General features: G+C 40.1%; 1 protein-coding gene across 1 annotated transcript in view; it reads right to left on the bottom strand.

Moving 5' to 3' along the window:
* The window catches only part of ADGRG6 (adhesion G protein-coupled receptor G6), a 131480-nt gene that overhangs the window by 64265 nt on the left and 49587 nt on the right, over positions 1 to 17628 (bottom strand). The window contains exons 5-8 of the mRNA XM_056852758.1: positions 17124 to 17204; positions 8865 to 8950; positions 7492 to 7544; positions 7332 to 7394 (exon numbers count right to left, since the gene is read on the bottom strand). Of these exons, the coding sequence (XP_056708736.1) occupies positions 7332 to 7394; positions 7492 to 7544; positions 8865 to 8950; positions 17124 to 17204 (283 nt within the window). The remainder of the gene's footprint in view (positions 1 to 7331; positions 7395 to 7491; positions 7545 to 8864; positions 8951 to 17123; positions 17205 to 17628) is intronic.

Here is a 17628-nt window from a genome sequence, read left to right as displayed (position 1 = left end):
TGTGTGACCGTGGTTTTGGTATTTTCTTTCCTGACGTTTCGCCAGCAGCTGTGGCAGGCATCTTCAGAGGAGAAACACTGAAGGACAGTGTCTCTCAGTGTCAAGTGTGTAGGAAGAGTAATATATAGTCAGAAAGGGGTTGGGTTTGAGCTGAATCATTGCCCTGCAAAAAGTATCAAAGGTAATGTGCTAATCATTGTCCTGTAAGTATCAAGATAATGTGCTAATGAGGGTGTGGTATTTTAATATGGAACCACTGTATCCTGAAGTGATCTGTTAATGTGTGAAATCCAAGGCTAATCTGCATGGCTATTGTGGACTGTAGCCTTTGTTAGTATGGAGGTTTTCAGGACAGGAAGCCAAGCCTTATTCATTCTTAAACTCTCTTCTTTTCTGTTAAAGTTGTGCTGATGTTTGTGAATTTCAATGGCTTCTCTGTGTAATCTGACAAAATAGTTGGTAGAATTGTCCAGTCTTTCAGTGTCTTGGAATAAGACCCTGTGTCCTGTTTGTGTCAGTCCATGTTCAGCCACTGCTGATTTCTCAGGCTGGCCAAGTCTGCAGTATCTTTCATGTTCTTTTATCCTTGTTCATATGCTGCGTTTTGTGGTCCCGATGTAAACTTGTCCACAACTGCAGGGTATACGATATACTCCTGCAGAGGTGAGGGGGTCTCTTTTGCTGATCGTAGAATCTGTTGTATTGAGGGTAAACTCCCATTTCTTGATACCCTTGTCATCCATAAAACAAACTTTCAGTTAGGTCACAAGGTCTACCGGAAACCAACTCACACAGATCGCTACTTACACAAAAACTCCAACCTCCACCCCCGACAGAAAAGAGGAATAATCAAAACATTAATGGACCGTGCAAGACGGATCGGTGAACCACAGTTTCTCAAGGAAGAAACTAATCATCTAAATCACGCACTGCTAGCAAACGGCTATTCCAGAAATGAAATCAGAAGGGCCATTAAACCAAACAAAAATCAGAAAACTCAGGAAAAACAGTCTCCCATAGGAAAGGTATTCTTGCCATTTATTAAAGGAGTCACTGATAGGATGGAGAAACGTTTGAAAAAACATAACCTACAAACAGTGTTTAAACCCACCAAGAAAATATTTTCCTCACGTCCTCCCAGCTGGGAGGCGGGCAGGCACACAGAGTGGGCTGGGAGGCGGGCGGGCGCACAGAGCCGGCTCCCGTTGTTCCAGCGCGCCAAGCCGGCTCTGTGTGTCCCCCCCCAGCTTCCCAGATGGGAGGCGGGCGGGTGCACAGAGCAAGCTCACGTCGTTCCAGCGCTCCAAGCCGGCTCTGTGCTCCCGCCCCCGTTTCCCAGCTGGGAGGTGGGCAGGCGCACAGAACAGGCTGGGCGAAGCACAGAGCCGGCTGGGCGCGCTGGAACAGCGCGAGGCAGCTTTCCCCGGCCGCCTCCCAGCGCGCCCAGCAGGCTCTGTGCGCACATTCGCTCTATAAGACGCACAGACATTTCTCCTCACTTTTGAGGAGGAAAAAAGTGTGCCTTATGGAGCGAAAAATACGGTAATGTAAGAGCCATATCTTTCTCCTTTCCCTCAAGAATGGCCAGATGACTGAAGAGCTGCCATATAGCAATAGGGTCATACATGCTATAGAATTTATGTTGCCTTTCTTGAACTATAACAATAACACAACAAAGTAGGAGGAAAGTAAGAACTTCCTATCAAAACTGATGGCAACATTCCTATTGAATTCATCACACGCAATAAAATCATAATCTGACTTTTTGCTTTAGTGTTTTACATTTTAAGAGAATAGTTTTAGGAAATTATTTTTAAACAGCTTGTTAAATGTGACTGATTATTTTTATTTAAGTGGGTTACTAGTTAATCAGTAGTTAGAATGCCCATGCCTCATAGTAAGAATAAACACAGACAATGGGCCTAGATTATTATCCAGTAAAGTAGGAGGAGCAAGCACATTTTATTGAGTTGGTAAATGAAAATGCTACAGATTACAAAAACTGCAAAGCTGTTGGTAAAAATAAAATTGGGAATCCACAAAGGGGAACAGCAAAGCCCTTCGGAAGACATGTCTCTTACCCACATGACCCAATCTTGGCCATATTCCTACACCTAGGATCTGGCGGGTCTTTCAGAGAAAAGCAGCAGCAGCAGGAACAGAAATGTGCGGCACTACTGTGATGTCAAAAAGGGCAGGGGGTCAATTAATTAATTCCATACAGATGAAAGTGGTATCTGTGTATGAGGTACAGAGACAGAGGACTGCCATAAACACAAGTCACGACCACCATTAACAGATCTGAACAATCTCTTCCTCTTTGCTCTCCAGTGGACACCATTTGATCTAATTGGGAAATGGAGAGCTACTGGGATGAAAAAATTAAACATATGCAAATATTAAAAGAGAAACTGACTATATTTTTCCTTTTTTATTTAGCTAATAACAAGCTTTTTAAAATGAATACACTCTGCAGTCACATTACTTCTTCCAGGTGCAGATAACAATAAGCATGTTGAGACTCTGCATTCATATGTCTTTCACCAGAATGCATAGTTAGTACTCTGTGAGAGGTGCGTGCTTTCTATTGCTTTTGCTTTCATGCTGATTGCTGAGTGTTGTAAGATGAGCATTTTTTTCCCTGTTTTTCTGGGAGGTTTTATATTCCATGCCACATCGCCTGTTGTTTCAACAATTGAAATGTTTAGTGATCTATATTTCATTATTGGGAGGATGAAAGAATGGGACTATTTAAATTTTTGGCCAACAATGAAGTGTAGAGGGACAAAGAAATTATTTGGAAGTACTAGATGAAGCAACTTCTTCTTCCCATGCTGCTCTGGAACTGACTGGCTCCTTCACATACCCCCTTGGTTTTAAGATCCAGCTGCTGAATGGCAGGTCAGTAAATGGAAAAACTACAGCATTTCAGGATTTAATCCTGGATGGAGAGGCTGGTCTGCCAAGTATTACAGAGACCTGGCAGGATGAATCTGTCCCTGCTGGGACCTCCAGATTTCTCTGTGAAGCAGCAGGCTAGGCCAGTAAGGCAGGAAGGTAGGGTCATGGTGGTCTATCATGATTCCATCCATCTATTGCAGGGGTGGGGAACGTCAGGCCCGGGGGCCGTTTAAGGCCGGCGAAATCGTTTGGTCTGGCCCTTCGTGGGTCCTGGCAGATCTCTAGCTCAGAAGGATCTAAGACTGGTGATCTGCCCCCTCCCGCGGACAGGAATAGCCTCTATTCAAGGCAGATGTGAGTTTGTTTTGCTGAGAAAAGGAACCTTTTTCCCCCTTGCAAAAGAGTCATTAGCTATGGAGCTGCTAGGACCACCCAAGAAACTGTGTTAACCCTTTCCCCCCAGGAGGGGCTAATTTTTAAGTTGATAATTTTGTATGGCCTGCAAATGATGTAATAAACATTCAGATGGCCCTTGGCAGAAAAAAGGTTCCCCACCCCTGATCTATTGAGATGCCTCATCCAATAGTCTACCGGTTTTGAGCATGGGTGACTGGGACAGGGTTGGGATTCTGCCGATGTACTGTCTGCCCCACTGCCCAGCTGTTCCTGAGCTAGCTGAGCTGGTCTCGGGCATGCTGGTGGAGCCCCCACGACTGGTGGTCTTGGGTGACTTTAACTTCCATGCGGGGGCCAAGCTGTCAGCAGTGGCTCAGGACTTCATTACCTCCATGACAACCATGGGCCTGTCCCAAGTAATTACTGGCTCCAGACATTTAGTAGGGCATACACTGGATCTGGTCTATTATACTGATAGAGATGGCAATCTGCAGGTGGGGGAGATAAAGCTTACTCCCTTGTCATGGACAGGTTATTCATTCTCTGACAGAGTTTAGACCTTCTGCTTTTCCTCCTCCCTTCATAGGAGTGGTGGACTACAAGCACCTGATGGATCCCGATGGTTTCCTGCCACCTTGGCTGATGCTGATTGCACTGAGGTCCTGAATAGGGAAACGGCCCAGGCTGTTGACACAATTGCCCCTAAATACCCTCTCCCCCCAGGCAGAGCCAAACAGTCTCCCTGGTTTACCAGGGAACTGATGGTGATGAAAAGGAAGGTACAATGGCTTGAATGTCGCTGGTAGAAAACACAAAGCAAACACAGCATAGAGCCCATAGTAGAACCTATTCTGTTGCAGGAATCATCGAATCACAGAATCATAGAGTTGGAAGGGACCACCAGGGCCATCTAGTCCAACACCATGTGCAATGCAGGAAATTCCAAACTACCTCCCCCCCCACACCCCCAGTGACTCATACTCCATGCCCAGAAGATGGCCAATGTGCCCTCCCTCTCATGATCTGCCTAAGGTAATAGAATCAGATGGCCATCTAGCCTCTTCTTAAAAACCTCCACAGAAGGAGAGCTTACCACCTCCAGAGGAAGCCTGTTCCACTGAGGAACTGCTTTAACTGTTAGAAAATTCTGCTTAATGTCTAGACGGAAACTCTTTTGATTTAATTTCAACCCGTTGGTTCTGGTCCGACCTTCTGGAGCAACAGAAAACAACTCAGCACCATCCTCTATATGACAGCCCTTCAAGTACTTGAAGATGATTTTATCATATCACCTCTCAGTCTTCTCCTCTTCAGGCTAAACATACCCAGCTCCTTCAACCTTTCCTCATAGGACTTGGTCTCCAGACCCTTCACCATCTTTGTTGCCCTCCTGTGGACACGTTCCAGCTTCTCTACATCTTTCTTAAATTGCGGTGCCCAAAACTGAACACAATACTCTGAGTGAGGTCTAACCAGAGCAGAGTAAAGTGATACCATCACTTTGCGTGATCTGGACACTATACTTCTGTTGATACAGCCCAAGATCGCTTTTGCCTTTTTAGCTACCGCATCACACTACTGACTCATGTTCAGTGTTTGGTCTACTAAGACCCCAAGATCCTTTTCGCACACACTGCTGCTGAGACAAGTCTCCCCCATTCTATAATTATGCATTTGATTTTTCCTACCTAAATGCAGAACTTTACATTTATCTTTGCTGAAGTGCATTTTATTATTTTTAGCCCAATTCTCCAGCCTATCAAGATCATCCTGTATCTTGGCTCTGTCTTCGACCGTATTTGATACCCCACCCAATTTAGCATCATCTGCAAATTTAATAAGCATCCCTTCTATTCCTTTATCCAAATCATTTATAAAGATGTTGAACAACACAGGGCCCAGGACAGATCCCTGAGGAACTCCACTAGTCACTTCTCTCCAAGTAGATGAGGAACCATTAACTAGCCCTCTTTGGGTGTGATCTGTCAACCAGTTACAGAGCCACCTAACAGAAATAGGATCTATACCACATTTTCCCAATTTGTCAACAAGAATATTATGGGGAACCTTATCAAAAGCCTTACTAAAATCAAGATAAACTATGTCTACAGCATCCCCCTGATCCAGCAAGGATCAAAAAGGAGATAAGATTAGTATGACATGACTTATTCTTGAGAAACCTGTGCTGGCTCTTAGTGATCAGATCCATCCTTTGTAAATGCTCAAGGACTGATTATTTGATAATGTGTTTGAACTTTTCCTGGTATAGACATCAACCTGATGGGTCGGTAGTTACCCGGATCCTCCTTTTTCCCCTTCCTGAAGATGGGGACAACATTTGCCCACCTCCAATTTTCTGGCACCTCACCTGTTCTCCAAGACTTCTCAAAAATAATGGACAGAAATTACATCTGCAAGTTCTTTGAGTACCCTTGGATGCAATTCATCTGGCCCTGAGGAATTTGTTTCATTTAAAGAAACTAGGTGTTTGTGCACTACCCCAATGCCAATCCTAGGATGCAAATCCCGTCCCTCATCATGTGTTCTGTTTATGCCATGTTGAGCACAGCTTCCCTCGCAAGAAAAGACTGAGGAAAAGTAGGAATTGAGAAGTTCTGCCCTCTCTTCATTTCCTGTTACAATTTCACTTTCCGGTCCATGCAATGGGCTTATCATGTCCTTGTTCTTATTCTTACTCTGTACATAGGAAAAGAACCCTTAACCTAAGCTCATACTGAGCTTGAGATTTCCTAACACTCTCCCTACAAGCCCTACTTATTTGTTTTTATTCCTCTAAGGCCCTCCTTCCACTTCCTACATAAGTCTCCTTTATTTCTCAAATCTTTAAAAAGCTGTTTATGGAGCCACCCTGGACTCTTTGGGCTCCTCCCATTTTTCCTTCTCATAGGAATGGTTTGTGATTGCGCCTTCAGTATTTCATTTTTAAGAAACTCCCACCCTTCTTGAATTCCCTTCTCCTTAAGTATTTCTGACCATGGGATTCTACCCAGCATAAGTTTGTTAAAATTTGCTCTCCTAAAGTCCATCCTATATGTCTGACTATGTACAGTTTTTCCTTTCCCCAAGATTTCCCCAAAATTCCAAGATTATATGGTCACTACTACCCAGAGTGCCTACCACTTTAACCACATCAACCAGTAATGGTCGTGAAAAGGCAATATTTTGCCACCACCATTGTGTCTGATCATAATCATCCAGCTGAGCTTTTTCGTGTGGTTCAGGGGCTTTTACATCACAGCCACAGAAAACCGGACTCTGATTGCATGACAACTCACTGTAATCAATTTGCCAATTACTTTGCAGACAAAATTGTTCAGATCTGCTCTGAGTTAGATACTGGCATTTCCAGTATGCATAGAAGAGGGGAGGGGAGAAAGTGGGGAAATAAAGAATGAAATTGGAATATTTTCCTCTCCTCCTGGCCATCCCCCACCACATCATTCAAAGCAGATACACTGTGGGTGAGAATTTTCATTCACTCAGATTTACCATCTTAGCCAGTGAGATATTTGGCAGCTGGAAAACTTATACTCTGAGCCAAACAAGTATGAACGTCAGTATTTCTCAAATTAGTTAGGTCTCATGATGAAGAGGGGCAGGGGTGAGGCATGTCCAGGGTCTAAAATTACCTAACTGTACCAATGTGTGTACGTGTAAAGGAGGCCACTGAATACAGGCACTATATTTATGCAGCCAATTGCACCATTCCTTCCCATCCAAGAATTGCCCCTTCACTTCCCTACCAGCTAGGAAACAATAAGCTGGAAACAAACCAGGTAGTTAGGCTCACTCATATGGTTACTGTAATCAAATCTAAGAGCCCTATTCAGAGAAACCATGGGGATACCCCTCTCATGCTGCCATCAGCTAAGCATATATTAGGGCAAAGTGCTTGAGCTGAGAGAACGGATTAGCTGGATATATGACAAAAATGGTATTTCAACACTCGATAAAATTAACAAAATTACCCACGTCATTTGAGCAATGGTCACCACCATCTATTACAATTTTACCTTTGAGGATCTAAGTTTCTCTTTTTCCTCAGACCTTCCTTCACAGTGCTCGATTGAATAATACTGCAAAGGCAAGAGGCATAAGCATGAGCAAAAATAAAGAATTTCCCATTCAACATGTTAACTATGTCTTTGCTTTTCAGTGATATTGGATATTTACCTGATATTGACCACATACACAGTGTAATTCCAGTTCTGAAAAGTGTGATTTAGCTGAAAAATAGAAAGAAAACGATGTAGAAAATTACACATTATATGGAATGAAGGTATACCTTGTTTTGTCTTCACTTCAAACTATTGCATTGCTACAGGACAACAATAATTTTGGATCAGCTTTTTAGGACCCTGTGAGAAGAAATTACAATGTTGCCTTGATCAAAGTCAAAGATAGCCAGATATGCTGGAAAGTTAAAGCACAGAATGCATGCTTCGTGAATATAGCAAGTCAGAACGCAAGGATTTTACAAACTTATAGAGGATGTTGCATTGAGATAACACCATTGGTATGCCTCCTCGACCCTATTACACCACAATCCCATTATACCACAGAAGACACCTTAAACTTTTGATCAGCAAGGGCAATGCAAATAACACAAGCCATAAAAGTGGTTTCCCCTTTTGTACAATACTAACCTTGAGATAACCTTTATGGATCCTATTACCCTATAAAATGGAGCAGAATGGATTGAGATAATTGATTATGGAGACAAAGTGCCCTTGAAGACAGAAACTGAACAAGAACAAGTGTTCCTCTAGTGAAATCTTATAAAGATTTCATTAGCTTCGGTCATTATTTGGGAATGGATGGAGTCTCTAAAACTATGAGGTTTCTATGAGGGAGGCTGTTGAAACACCGTCCTTCCCACCATAAGACACCAACAGTCTGTGTACTACATTTTTTTAAAGCTACTAGATGGAGAAGATGGTAATGAGATAGCAAAGACATCAGGGTTAGTAGTTTGGTGAAAGAAAAGTACGGGGCTGGGAAGATAATCTATGTTGATTCCCCCCCCCCATAAGGTTTGAATCTGAGATCTATTTCAGTTGGGAATGCAAAGAGAACATGGGGATAACCATAACAGCAGGGACAGAAGCAACCTCTGCATAATCACAAGATTCCAGCTAAGACCTACTCCTTCCCCACGCCACCAAATTTATCCCTTTTCCATTGCTCTGGTAGCATCCTATCAGTGTCAGGTTATGCACGTGGCAGCCTACCATTGGTGCAAAGGAATCACTATGCAATATAAATTTTTATAGAAGGTGTAGGATTGCAGCTATCTATAGCTCAAGTTTAATATAGTTTGTTAGATTCCATTTTTTAAAAGATATGATTAACTATCTCATACACAGGAAGTAGAAGAACTTCCCTTGCATGCAGACACTCATACGCAAATGTACATGCGCAAAGAATCTTAAAGTCTGGACTAGTAAATATCTTCTATAATTTAATGCTACCTGTAAAATCTAATGATGCAAGCATAGCACTGTGTAGAAAGATACGGAAGATCCTTAGAACATATACGAACTTACCCATTCTGCAACTGTACTCTGCACTTTGAACTCTTCATCGAGGTTGTAATTGTAGACAGTAATAGCAATTCTGTAGAACAGTCCCCCTAGCCATTAAAAAGGCATATCAAAGGTTATAAGACACATACTTTATAACAGCTGATAAAACTGGCTGGTTCTGAAAATAAAGATTTAGCATAATGAAGTGTGTAGGTAATTCAATCAGGTCACATTAAAGCGCAAATAAACCTCATAATATGCAGGGGAAGTTTGGGTGAATGAAGATTCAAATCTCTGTCAGAATCAAAAGCAGAATGTATAAACTCCCATTTGGGGATACTTTTTATGATCTTATGCAGGGCTGATTGCAAAGACGGTTGTAGCGCACTAGGATCTTTGACACTGCACCAATTAAAAGTGGTCAGCAAAGCAAATGTTTAAAAAATGGTTTCAGATATTAATTTACAATGCAGTCCTACACAGAGCTGCTTCAGTCTGTCCACTGAAGTTAATGGGTTTAGACTGGACTAACTCTGCATAGGGTTGCACTGCAAGGGTATATTAAATTCTACGCTGGGGCTTTGTGGGAGTCTGTTTACTTCCCAAACTGTGACATATTTGATTTCTGTATTGACTAAGGATGCTTAAGCACTGTCGGTTCAGCTGACTTCCTGCTTGCCAATGGTACTTAGGCAGTCAATTCATTGACAGCTGAACAATTTGTGTCCTGTTCTTCACAACCTGTTTATGTGTATTCACAGAGCAGGCTACTTGCCGCCTCCAGAAGCTGACTCCCAGCTGATGAGGAAATCAGCTGGAAGTGACTTCTCATCTGCTGAGAAAATTTTGTCTGAGAAGCAGCACATTTATGTCTTGGTGTATGTGTGGAGGGTTATTAGAAGCCCAGATGATTTTTATTTTCTTCTCCCCACCCTAAGCTGTCGGCTTAGGCTGCAGAGCAAAGGAAAGAAACAAGCTTTCTCCACTGCCATTTGCTAAGCAGAAATCAGAAGCTTTGTATCTGTCTCTACCCAGCTTGGAAAAGAGGCAAGAGAAACTTTCTGTTTCCCTTTTTGCAACTTCACTGTGTAGCTATTTTGCTGAGTGGGTGGGGTCAGACCTGGACTTCAAGCTGAACTTCCTATCAGCTGTAAGTCGGCTTCTAACCAAGAATTGCTCAATGCCATCTAAACTTTTTGGCTCACAGTCTGATTATGAGTGAAGAACAAGATAAGTTTAAGTGCTGAACAGATTTACTGAGAAATTCATGGCATCCCTAGTATTGACTACTCATACCATGAACTAGATTGATTGAGATTTAATATCTCGTGGTAAAAATACTGCTTGACACAGATCCAGTTTTTGATGTGGTCACTCTTCCAGTTCTGAGTCTGGTGATGTAGCATTGAACTTTTAACACCATGAGTCTGAACCAAAATAAATTAGTCAGTGACTGTATCTAAAAAACATATATTTGATCTTATGTGATAGGTTAAATGTTCTATAATAATAAGCATTATGAATAAATTCAAGCCTAATTTTGGTCTATTATGTTAATGTAAAAATTATGATTCTAGGAACTTGAGCAGAGTTTTCTACTAAAACAAATTTCACATGAGTGGGCCTTTGTCACTGCCATATAGTGCTGTGTCTTCATTCCAAAACCACAATAAATTGCTAAGCTTTCAAAGTTTTCAAATGATGGTAGTATCACTGATGCAACCTGCTGTGGGTCAGAGCATGGCCCAGTTGTAAATGGCAACCCATCAGTTGAAAACCAGTGTGCAAAGTGCTTGTTCCAAATGTACATGGTTACAAGCACAGTTGCTAATACCTATACTATTCTATCAGTGATATACAGACCAATTCTAAACAGGTCTACTTAGACTAGATGGAAGGAGGGAGGGATGTGAAAACCGGGCATATATGGCAACAAATAAAAGTGGGTCTGGTGTTATAGTTTGGGACTGAATCCTAGTCAGGTGAGTTTCATTTGAACGCAATAGTTCCAGTGCATGAAGCATGGGGAAGATGAGCTACAGGTGTACCTATTAATCTCCATCTCTCTGTTGTATCCCTGTCTCTCTCCATGCTATAGGTACTGAATTTCAAAGCATGCCAAAACAACAGCAGCCAGAGGACCGAATCCAGTTCAACCATGAGCCCATCAGATATATGTCAATGTCTACATTCATTGTTCTGACATAGCAAGCAAGGAAGTAAACTTTCTGCTGTCCTGATTAGCTTTCAGGTGAGGAAGATGAACAGAAATGTAGCCCTTCACAGGAGAGGTGACAAGAACTGGAGAAAGAGCCCACTCATGTGAGTTTGAATCCTTTGTCACTGCCATATCATGCTGTATCTTCATCCCAGAACCACAGTAAATTGCTAAGCTGTTCCTTTATAAAAGCTGTAACAGCTACAGATAATGCTATTCAAAGAGCATTCTTCTCATATATGATTGTTATTGTCACCCTATTGTAACCAATCTGCTTCCAAAGTTTTGTATAAATGCTCATTGGGGTGTTTGCAAGACCTCACAGCACTGATCTTCCATCATGCCATGTATTTTGACATGTGCGCATGTGATCCCTCAGTGATGAGTGAAACACTTCTCAGAGTAAATCCTATTTCCATATTAGTGAAAGGGAATTTTATACTTAAATTGGCTGAAAATACAGTAAATATATTTTAAATTAATGTAATGGGAAAGCTCTAATCTATAATAAGGAGCAGAGGTAAAGGGTTTAATATCCACCACCAGATAGCAAATGACAACATTTTCAGTAAAGTTAGTATAGAAGATGATAGCATCTTTGCCATCCTCAGGAGACTATAGAATGACAACATCTGAACATTTTTGTTCCAAGCAATGATAAATTTTCTTCTTTAAAATTATGGAAGATGAGCAATAGTTACAACATGCCCATTCCCAGTTTAAAAAGCAAAACATTTTAGCTTCAATGCGATTTTTTTAAAAACATTAGCCCATATTGAATATTTTTCACATTTTTCATATATATTCTGGACAGGTACTAAAATAAAAATAATTGTTAAAAAAAGCTATATCAGCCCAAACAAAAAATATAGTGCTGCAGTAGTTTGTATGCATCTCCTATTCCTTTCATTCCCCACTGATCAACAAGAGTGGCAGTGGAGGAAAGTGTATAGAGATTCCAAGGGGTGGATCCCTGGATCAAGTGTGAGGTACAGGAAAGAAGCGCAATGCGAATACCAACATACAGCAAGGGATTATTCTGACACACATTTCCCCTCACTTGAACATACCGCACACTTTCTATATTTTACTTAATGCCCTTGCTGTCACTGAAAAAACAGTACAGAAATACAGCTAAATAATGCCAGTGGATAGAATTGGCAAATCAATGACATTTGATTAATTGTCATAGAAGTCTCCTCAGAATTGTTGGTTAGTAAATGAGTCGGCTATGATCTGAAGTGGCATGCTAAAGTGATATACTACAATCATTTTTTTTAAATACCATAAATGCATTCCTAATCTAGTTCAATTACTTTAAAGCTTATACTACATATGAGTCTAATCTAGCTCCAGCTTTTGCTAAATCCATTCTACAAAATACAGCAGATGGAATGATTTTTTTTCTCAACATCTAGCTTCATATTTTGACATACTGTGGTTGACCTCAGGTCCACACGAGCAGCCCCAGTCAATGAAGGAGTTACATAAAAAACAAGACAAAACAGATTTGGGAGAGTTGGTACTGGGATGCAGAGTTGTGTAGGGTGTGATACTTTGGCTTGCTACGTTCAGTACATTCGCCAGCGGTTTTTCATGAGGTGACATTTCAGTTTCTGACACTGAAGCTGAACTTTGGGGATGTAAGATGGGACGATGGGATGTTGCTCCAGTAATTAATTCTGTGCTGTTCAAAATGTTTTCATTAAAATGATTAATATGTTCAACATATGAAAATAATTGATCTGTTGTATTGGTAACTACTGAAACCACTGTTGATTCCAAAAAGGAAGAGGAGTATTCCACTTTTTCATAATCCAAGTAATCTTCAAAAGATGTGGAAACTATCCACATGGGCAAATCTGTAGCCTGAATGTTACTAGGATTTAAAGGTGACAACCCTGTGTTGTTAGGATGCTGGGCAGAAAAGTGTTTTACCTTCTGAATTGATTCTTTTGCTAAAACTGCAGGTGCAGTAGAATTATTGCTTCCATGATCCACATCACCATCTACATGAGCTAGCAGAATGGAAGAGATAAGTTTGCTTTTTGGATCTTCTGCTAATTGTTTTTCATTTTCAGTTAGATAGCTTTCATTCAGCGGCTCTGTTTGCACATTTAACTCTCTCATCCACAAAGAGTTTGAGTTAAATGAATTTTGATTAGGGTCGCTTAGAAGAATATATGAGACTGAAGATGTAGAAAGCTTTATTGTTGAGAAGTTAGCAAGCTGTGCAATTTGGGATTCTAGAGTATGAGTCAGCGCCGATTCCAAAGGCTGTGTCCCTTTGAGATTAGACATCAAAGGAATTTGCTTTCCTAGAAAAGCATTATTCACAAATGAGTATTCTTTATTGTTAATATCATCAGAAGCACTTGTGAACTGATTATCCAGTATGTCTGTATACATGTTCTGAGACTGCAGCAGTACATGATCAGTTCCTGGACTCCATCCAAATTTATCCTTTGTGCAGTCATGATGATCATTTTCTGTGCATGATGACCCAAAATGTGATGTTAATATGTTACCGAGAGAAAGGAAGGTATTAGCTACATAGCCAAGAGCTGTTTTATCAAACCTGAGCTGATTGGTTAAACTAGAAATATCTTTCAACCCATCAGTGAATGTTACATGTGAAATTTCAGAAATATCTATTTGTAAATGCAAGGAAGGATGAATCATCACAGGTATTTCCAATGAAGTCAAAGGAAAATTAAGTGGAGAGCCATCATTTATGGGCACAGTGTTAAGAAAAAGGGCTCTTTTTGTTCCCCATGGTGGTGTTTTTTCTGTTCTTTCTGAAATCCTTGATGAGAACACTGGAACAATTGAACTAAATTTCATTCTTTCTTTTTCTAATTTGTGAGTGGAAGAATTAATTTTTTTAGCTCCCTTGCCCATTGTAGTATTATTAGTAACTGTTTGCATTGAGCGATCATCTGTCTGTGGGAGAGAACTGGAAAAGGGTCCTCTCTCTCCTAGGAAAGAAAATGGCTGACTAAGTGAGAACCACCACCTTTCTGAAGATCCCTCAAATGGTACCACTGTCTCTTGTGCCAAAATCCAGTTTCTCAATGAAGGTGTATTATCTACATAGTGTGTAGGAAGAATTAAGTAACCTGGCTTCCAGAACTTGCTGATTTTAACCGCATTTTTAGTATCAGTTGTGAGAAAAGCATTACTTGAATCTTCAGATATATTGTCTTTTAAATGTTTAGGTCCTGGAAGTGTGTTTGGTTTCAAGCTGATATTTTCCAAGGCAACTAAAGAAGCAGGCATATAGTTGATGTAAGAAATAAATGTATTTAGGAATTCAAGTTCATCTTCTGGAGAAGAGGCCTCCTCATATGAATGTTCTAGCTGTTCCATTAGAGGCTTAAGCATTATTAAACCATCTTCTGAAGTAGCCACATTCAACATTTCTTGATACAAATGTGAAGTAGAAATAGTCTGATACAATTCTGAACTTCTCTCTCTTGTTTTTAATAATACTGCTGATAAATTTTGCAATTCTGTACTGTACTCCACTGGCAGGAGAGTTTCAGTTGGCTGGATGATGGGCATAACATCTGGAAACCAGGCTTTTATGTTTTGTAATGAACCAGAAGGACTGACACTTGGTTTTAAAACTTGTTTTTTAAACTGTACAGAATTATATTCTCTGATGTAGTTCTCTGATTTTGTAGATTGTAGATCCCCCATGACAAAAAAGCCATTCCTGGCAGAACCCTCTTCCAGAAGCCTCTTAGTGGGTTCCAGATAGACATTTTCAAATGATCTTTCACGTAAATCTAGAGTCGTTTCCTTGGGAAGTGCAGAAGGAGAAGACTGTATAGAAAGAGAATGATGATTTTCTTCTGGATTTTCAGAAATGAGGTGACTGTAAAAGGCAATTTCATTCCATGCACTCAAAGACTGTAATACACTGTAAGTATTTTTATATAGAAAAGAGAATACATTGCTGTTAGGAGATAACATCCATTGCTGTTCTTTTGTAGATTCATAAAGATTATCTTGGCTCACCAGAGAAGGAAATACTGGATCTGATTTAGTATGTTCTATCTGAGGAGCCCAAGTTTGTATTGGTCCTGTGTGAATACTTTCACTCTGTTGAAGAGGAAGGACCATGTTTCTGATATGACCAAGAGGGATAGTGGGCATTTCTCTTGGATTACCCTTCTCACTTTGTAAGCTTCCAGAATGCCCTGAAGTGTTATCAAAGGTCGAATAATTTATGGAGAAATTATGGTCCATGTACACTAATGCTGAAGAACCGACCAAGATATTAATTTGAGCCTCCACAGGAACAGATGATATAATTTCAGGGGTAGTCAGGAAAAAATAATTGGGTGCATTTTTTCTATCTGGGCTTTGGTCCTCAGTTGATATAGATTTACTGGTATGGAGAGGTCTCTGCTTCACAGGCCATACTATTGGAGTTGAGATAATTCCTATGTTTTTAACCCCTCTTATTTTAGAATCTTCCTGCCCATGCAGTAGTGGATGAGAAGAATCTGCTGAATTTCTCTTCACTCTGAAGGCCACAGTAGCAGGATCTTTCAATTCCTGCAGGTCTGAATGTGGTAAGCCATATAGTTAATAGACAGAAAACGTTTATGAAAATTAATTACTTTCCCCCAGGCAAGGAGACTGAGAGAGAAAAGGAATTCCCATTTATTTCAGAGGGAACTGCATTAGAGTTCATTAAGTTTGAGTTCAGCCAATGTACAGAGACTTCTAAGACAAAAAGCGGCTTTGAATAGTCCAGCCTTATTCTACTTATTGTTAATGTTTGCAGTTCCTACTGAAATTTAGTTTGGCTCCCTGATTCTTTTAAACCCTGTTATCTCTTGTACAAAAACAGTTGTTTAAAAAAGCCTGTGGAAAGCATGTACGCCTACATAATACATACATTTGTTAAAAACACAAAATCATTGATTTACTCTTGCAGGGTCAAAAATTCAACTAGAAACATTTTTATATAGTTTTGTGCACAACTGGTGACAAGATCCTAACAAGATGTGCATCTTGTACAAGACCTAATAATACTTTAGCATTGTATAAGGACCTGATGGTGGCCATAACCTTGCCCTGTACGCTAACAACCTGCTCTTCCTCAAGGGTCTGCTTGATATCCTCTAGTGATACACTGGTGATTTCTATCAAGTACTGCTCTTATGAGATTATGCTGATGTGGCATTGGCTAAATATATCCTGTCATGTATCTACTTCCCTATGCATGCCTATTCCTGAATGCTTTTACCATCTCCTTTCTAGACTTCTATGTTACATTTGGTGCTTCAATCCATATTTTAGATATGGTTACCACCAGGAATGTACCTATGTACTCTATCCATTATTTTAACGTTTTCAGCCTTCTATATATTCAAGCTCTCTGCCTTCTCTTAATTTTATACTTGCCTTCTTTTCTATCCTTGCCATAGTCTGACTCTGCATTTCATAAGTGTGCTTATATCAGACAATGGCTCAGAGGTAATCGCTGGTCTTGGTGTGATTTCCAACTCTACCTTTAACTTTGCCTTGGAATGTCTCACACTCTGGCTCTAGGACTTAGTTTGCCAATGTAATCCAAATCTTGGCCACAGTCAGAATCCAATATCCTCAGAGATGTAACATCTTCAGTACTTATCATACACATGAAGAAGAAAATTCAGTGAAATTTGTATCTAATGTTTTCACTTGTGTTTATAAATCTCATGATGAAGCGGAACAAGGTGAGGTTATAATACCATAATAAAACTTTCATTAACCTAGTTACAAAAATAGATAATCCAAAGTCATAATGGTATCAAGGTTGCCATTTTATCTTGCCATTTAAAATTCAATGAAATAAAAATAAAAATATTATGATATGTCGCTTAAACAGAAGGCATCTGTATACCACAACTTGGCTTATGTATACTTTATGTATATTTTGCTGGTAGAATCAGAATCTATCATCTTTACATTACATCTGACACACATAATGTCACAAGTTAACTTAAAAGGCAATAAACCTTTCCAGTTACATAATAAAGAAAATGTAACATTGAATTTCTTACCATTGTTTTGTTTATCGGTTCTATTAGTATCAGGCATGTTAGTGGTGACAGTGGGTGATGTAGTAGTGGAATTTACAGTAGCTGGTAATAAAGATGAGAAATAAGTGAACTTGTATGGAACATGACTGTTAATAAGACAGGCAATGGGAATTATTCTTGGAAACATAAACAGGGAGCAGAGGATTAAACTACCAGTCAAACAACACAATGCACATACATATCCCTACACATTAATTAACATTTGATGAACAGAGGAATAAACCTGGGTTCAAATTGTAGTTCAGCCTATTTTTCCAGATGACCTTGAGCAATTCTAATATCCTATCTGGTAAAATGGAACTTCCTTGACATGGTTCAAAAAGGATGAACATCATAATGAAACTAAATTTTCCTTACTTTAAGGATAAATGTATAAATCTAACACCCTGTTCCTAGGTCCATTACTTGTAAGTGTGTCATTTATTAAATGGGCCTTGCTTCACAGTAATATATTTATGCTTGCGGT

The sequence above is a fragment of the Euleptes europaea genome, chromosome 7, assembly GCF_029931775.1.
Source record: "Euleptes europaea isolate rEulEur1 chromosome 7, rEulEur1.hap1, whole genome shotgun sequence".
In the NCBI taxonomy this organism is placed as follows: domain Eukaryota; kingdom Metazoa; phylum Chordata; class Lepidosauria; order Squamata; family Sphaerodactylidae; genus Euleptes; species Euleptes europaea.
Note: the sequence above shows the minus strand (reverse complement) of the source record. Positions and strands in the feature narration are given on the sequence as shown.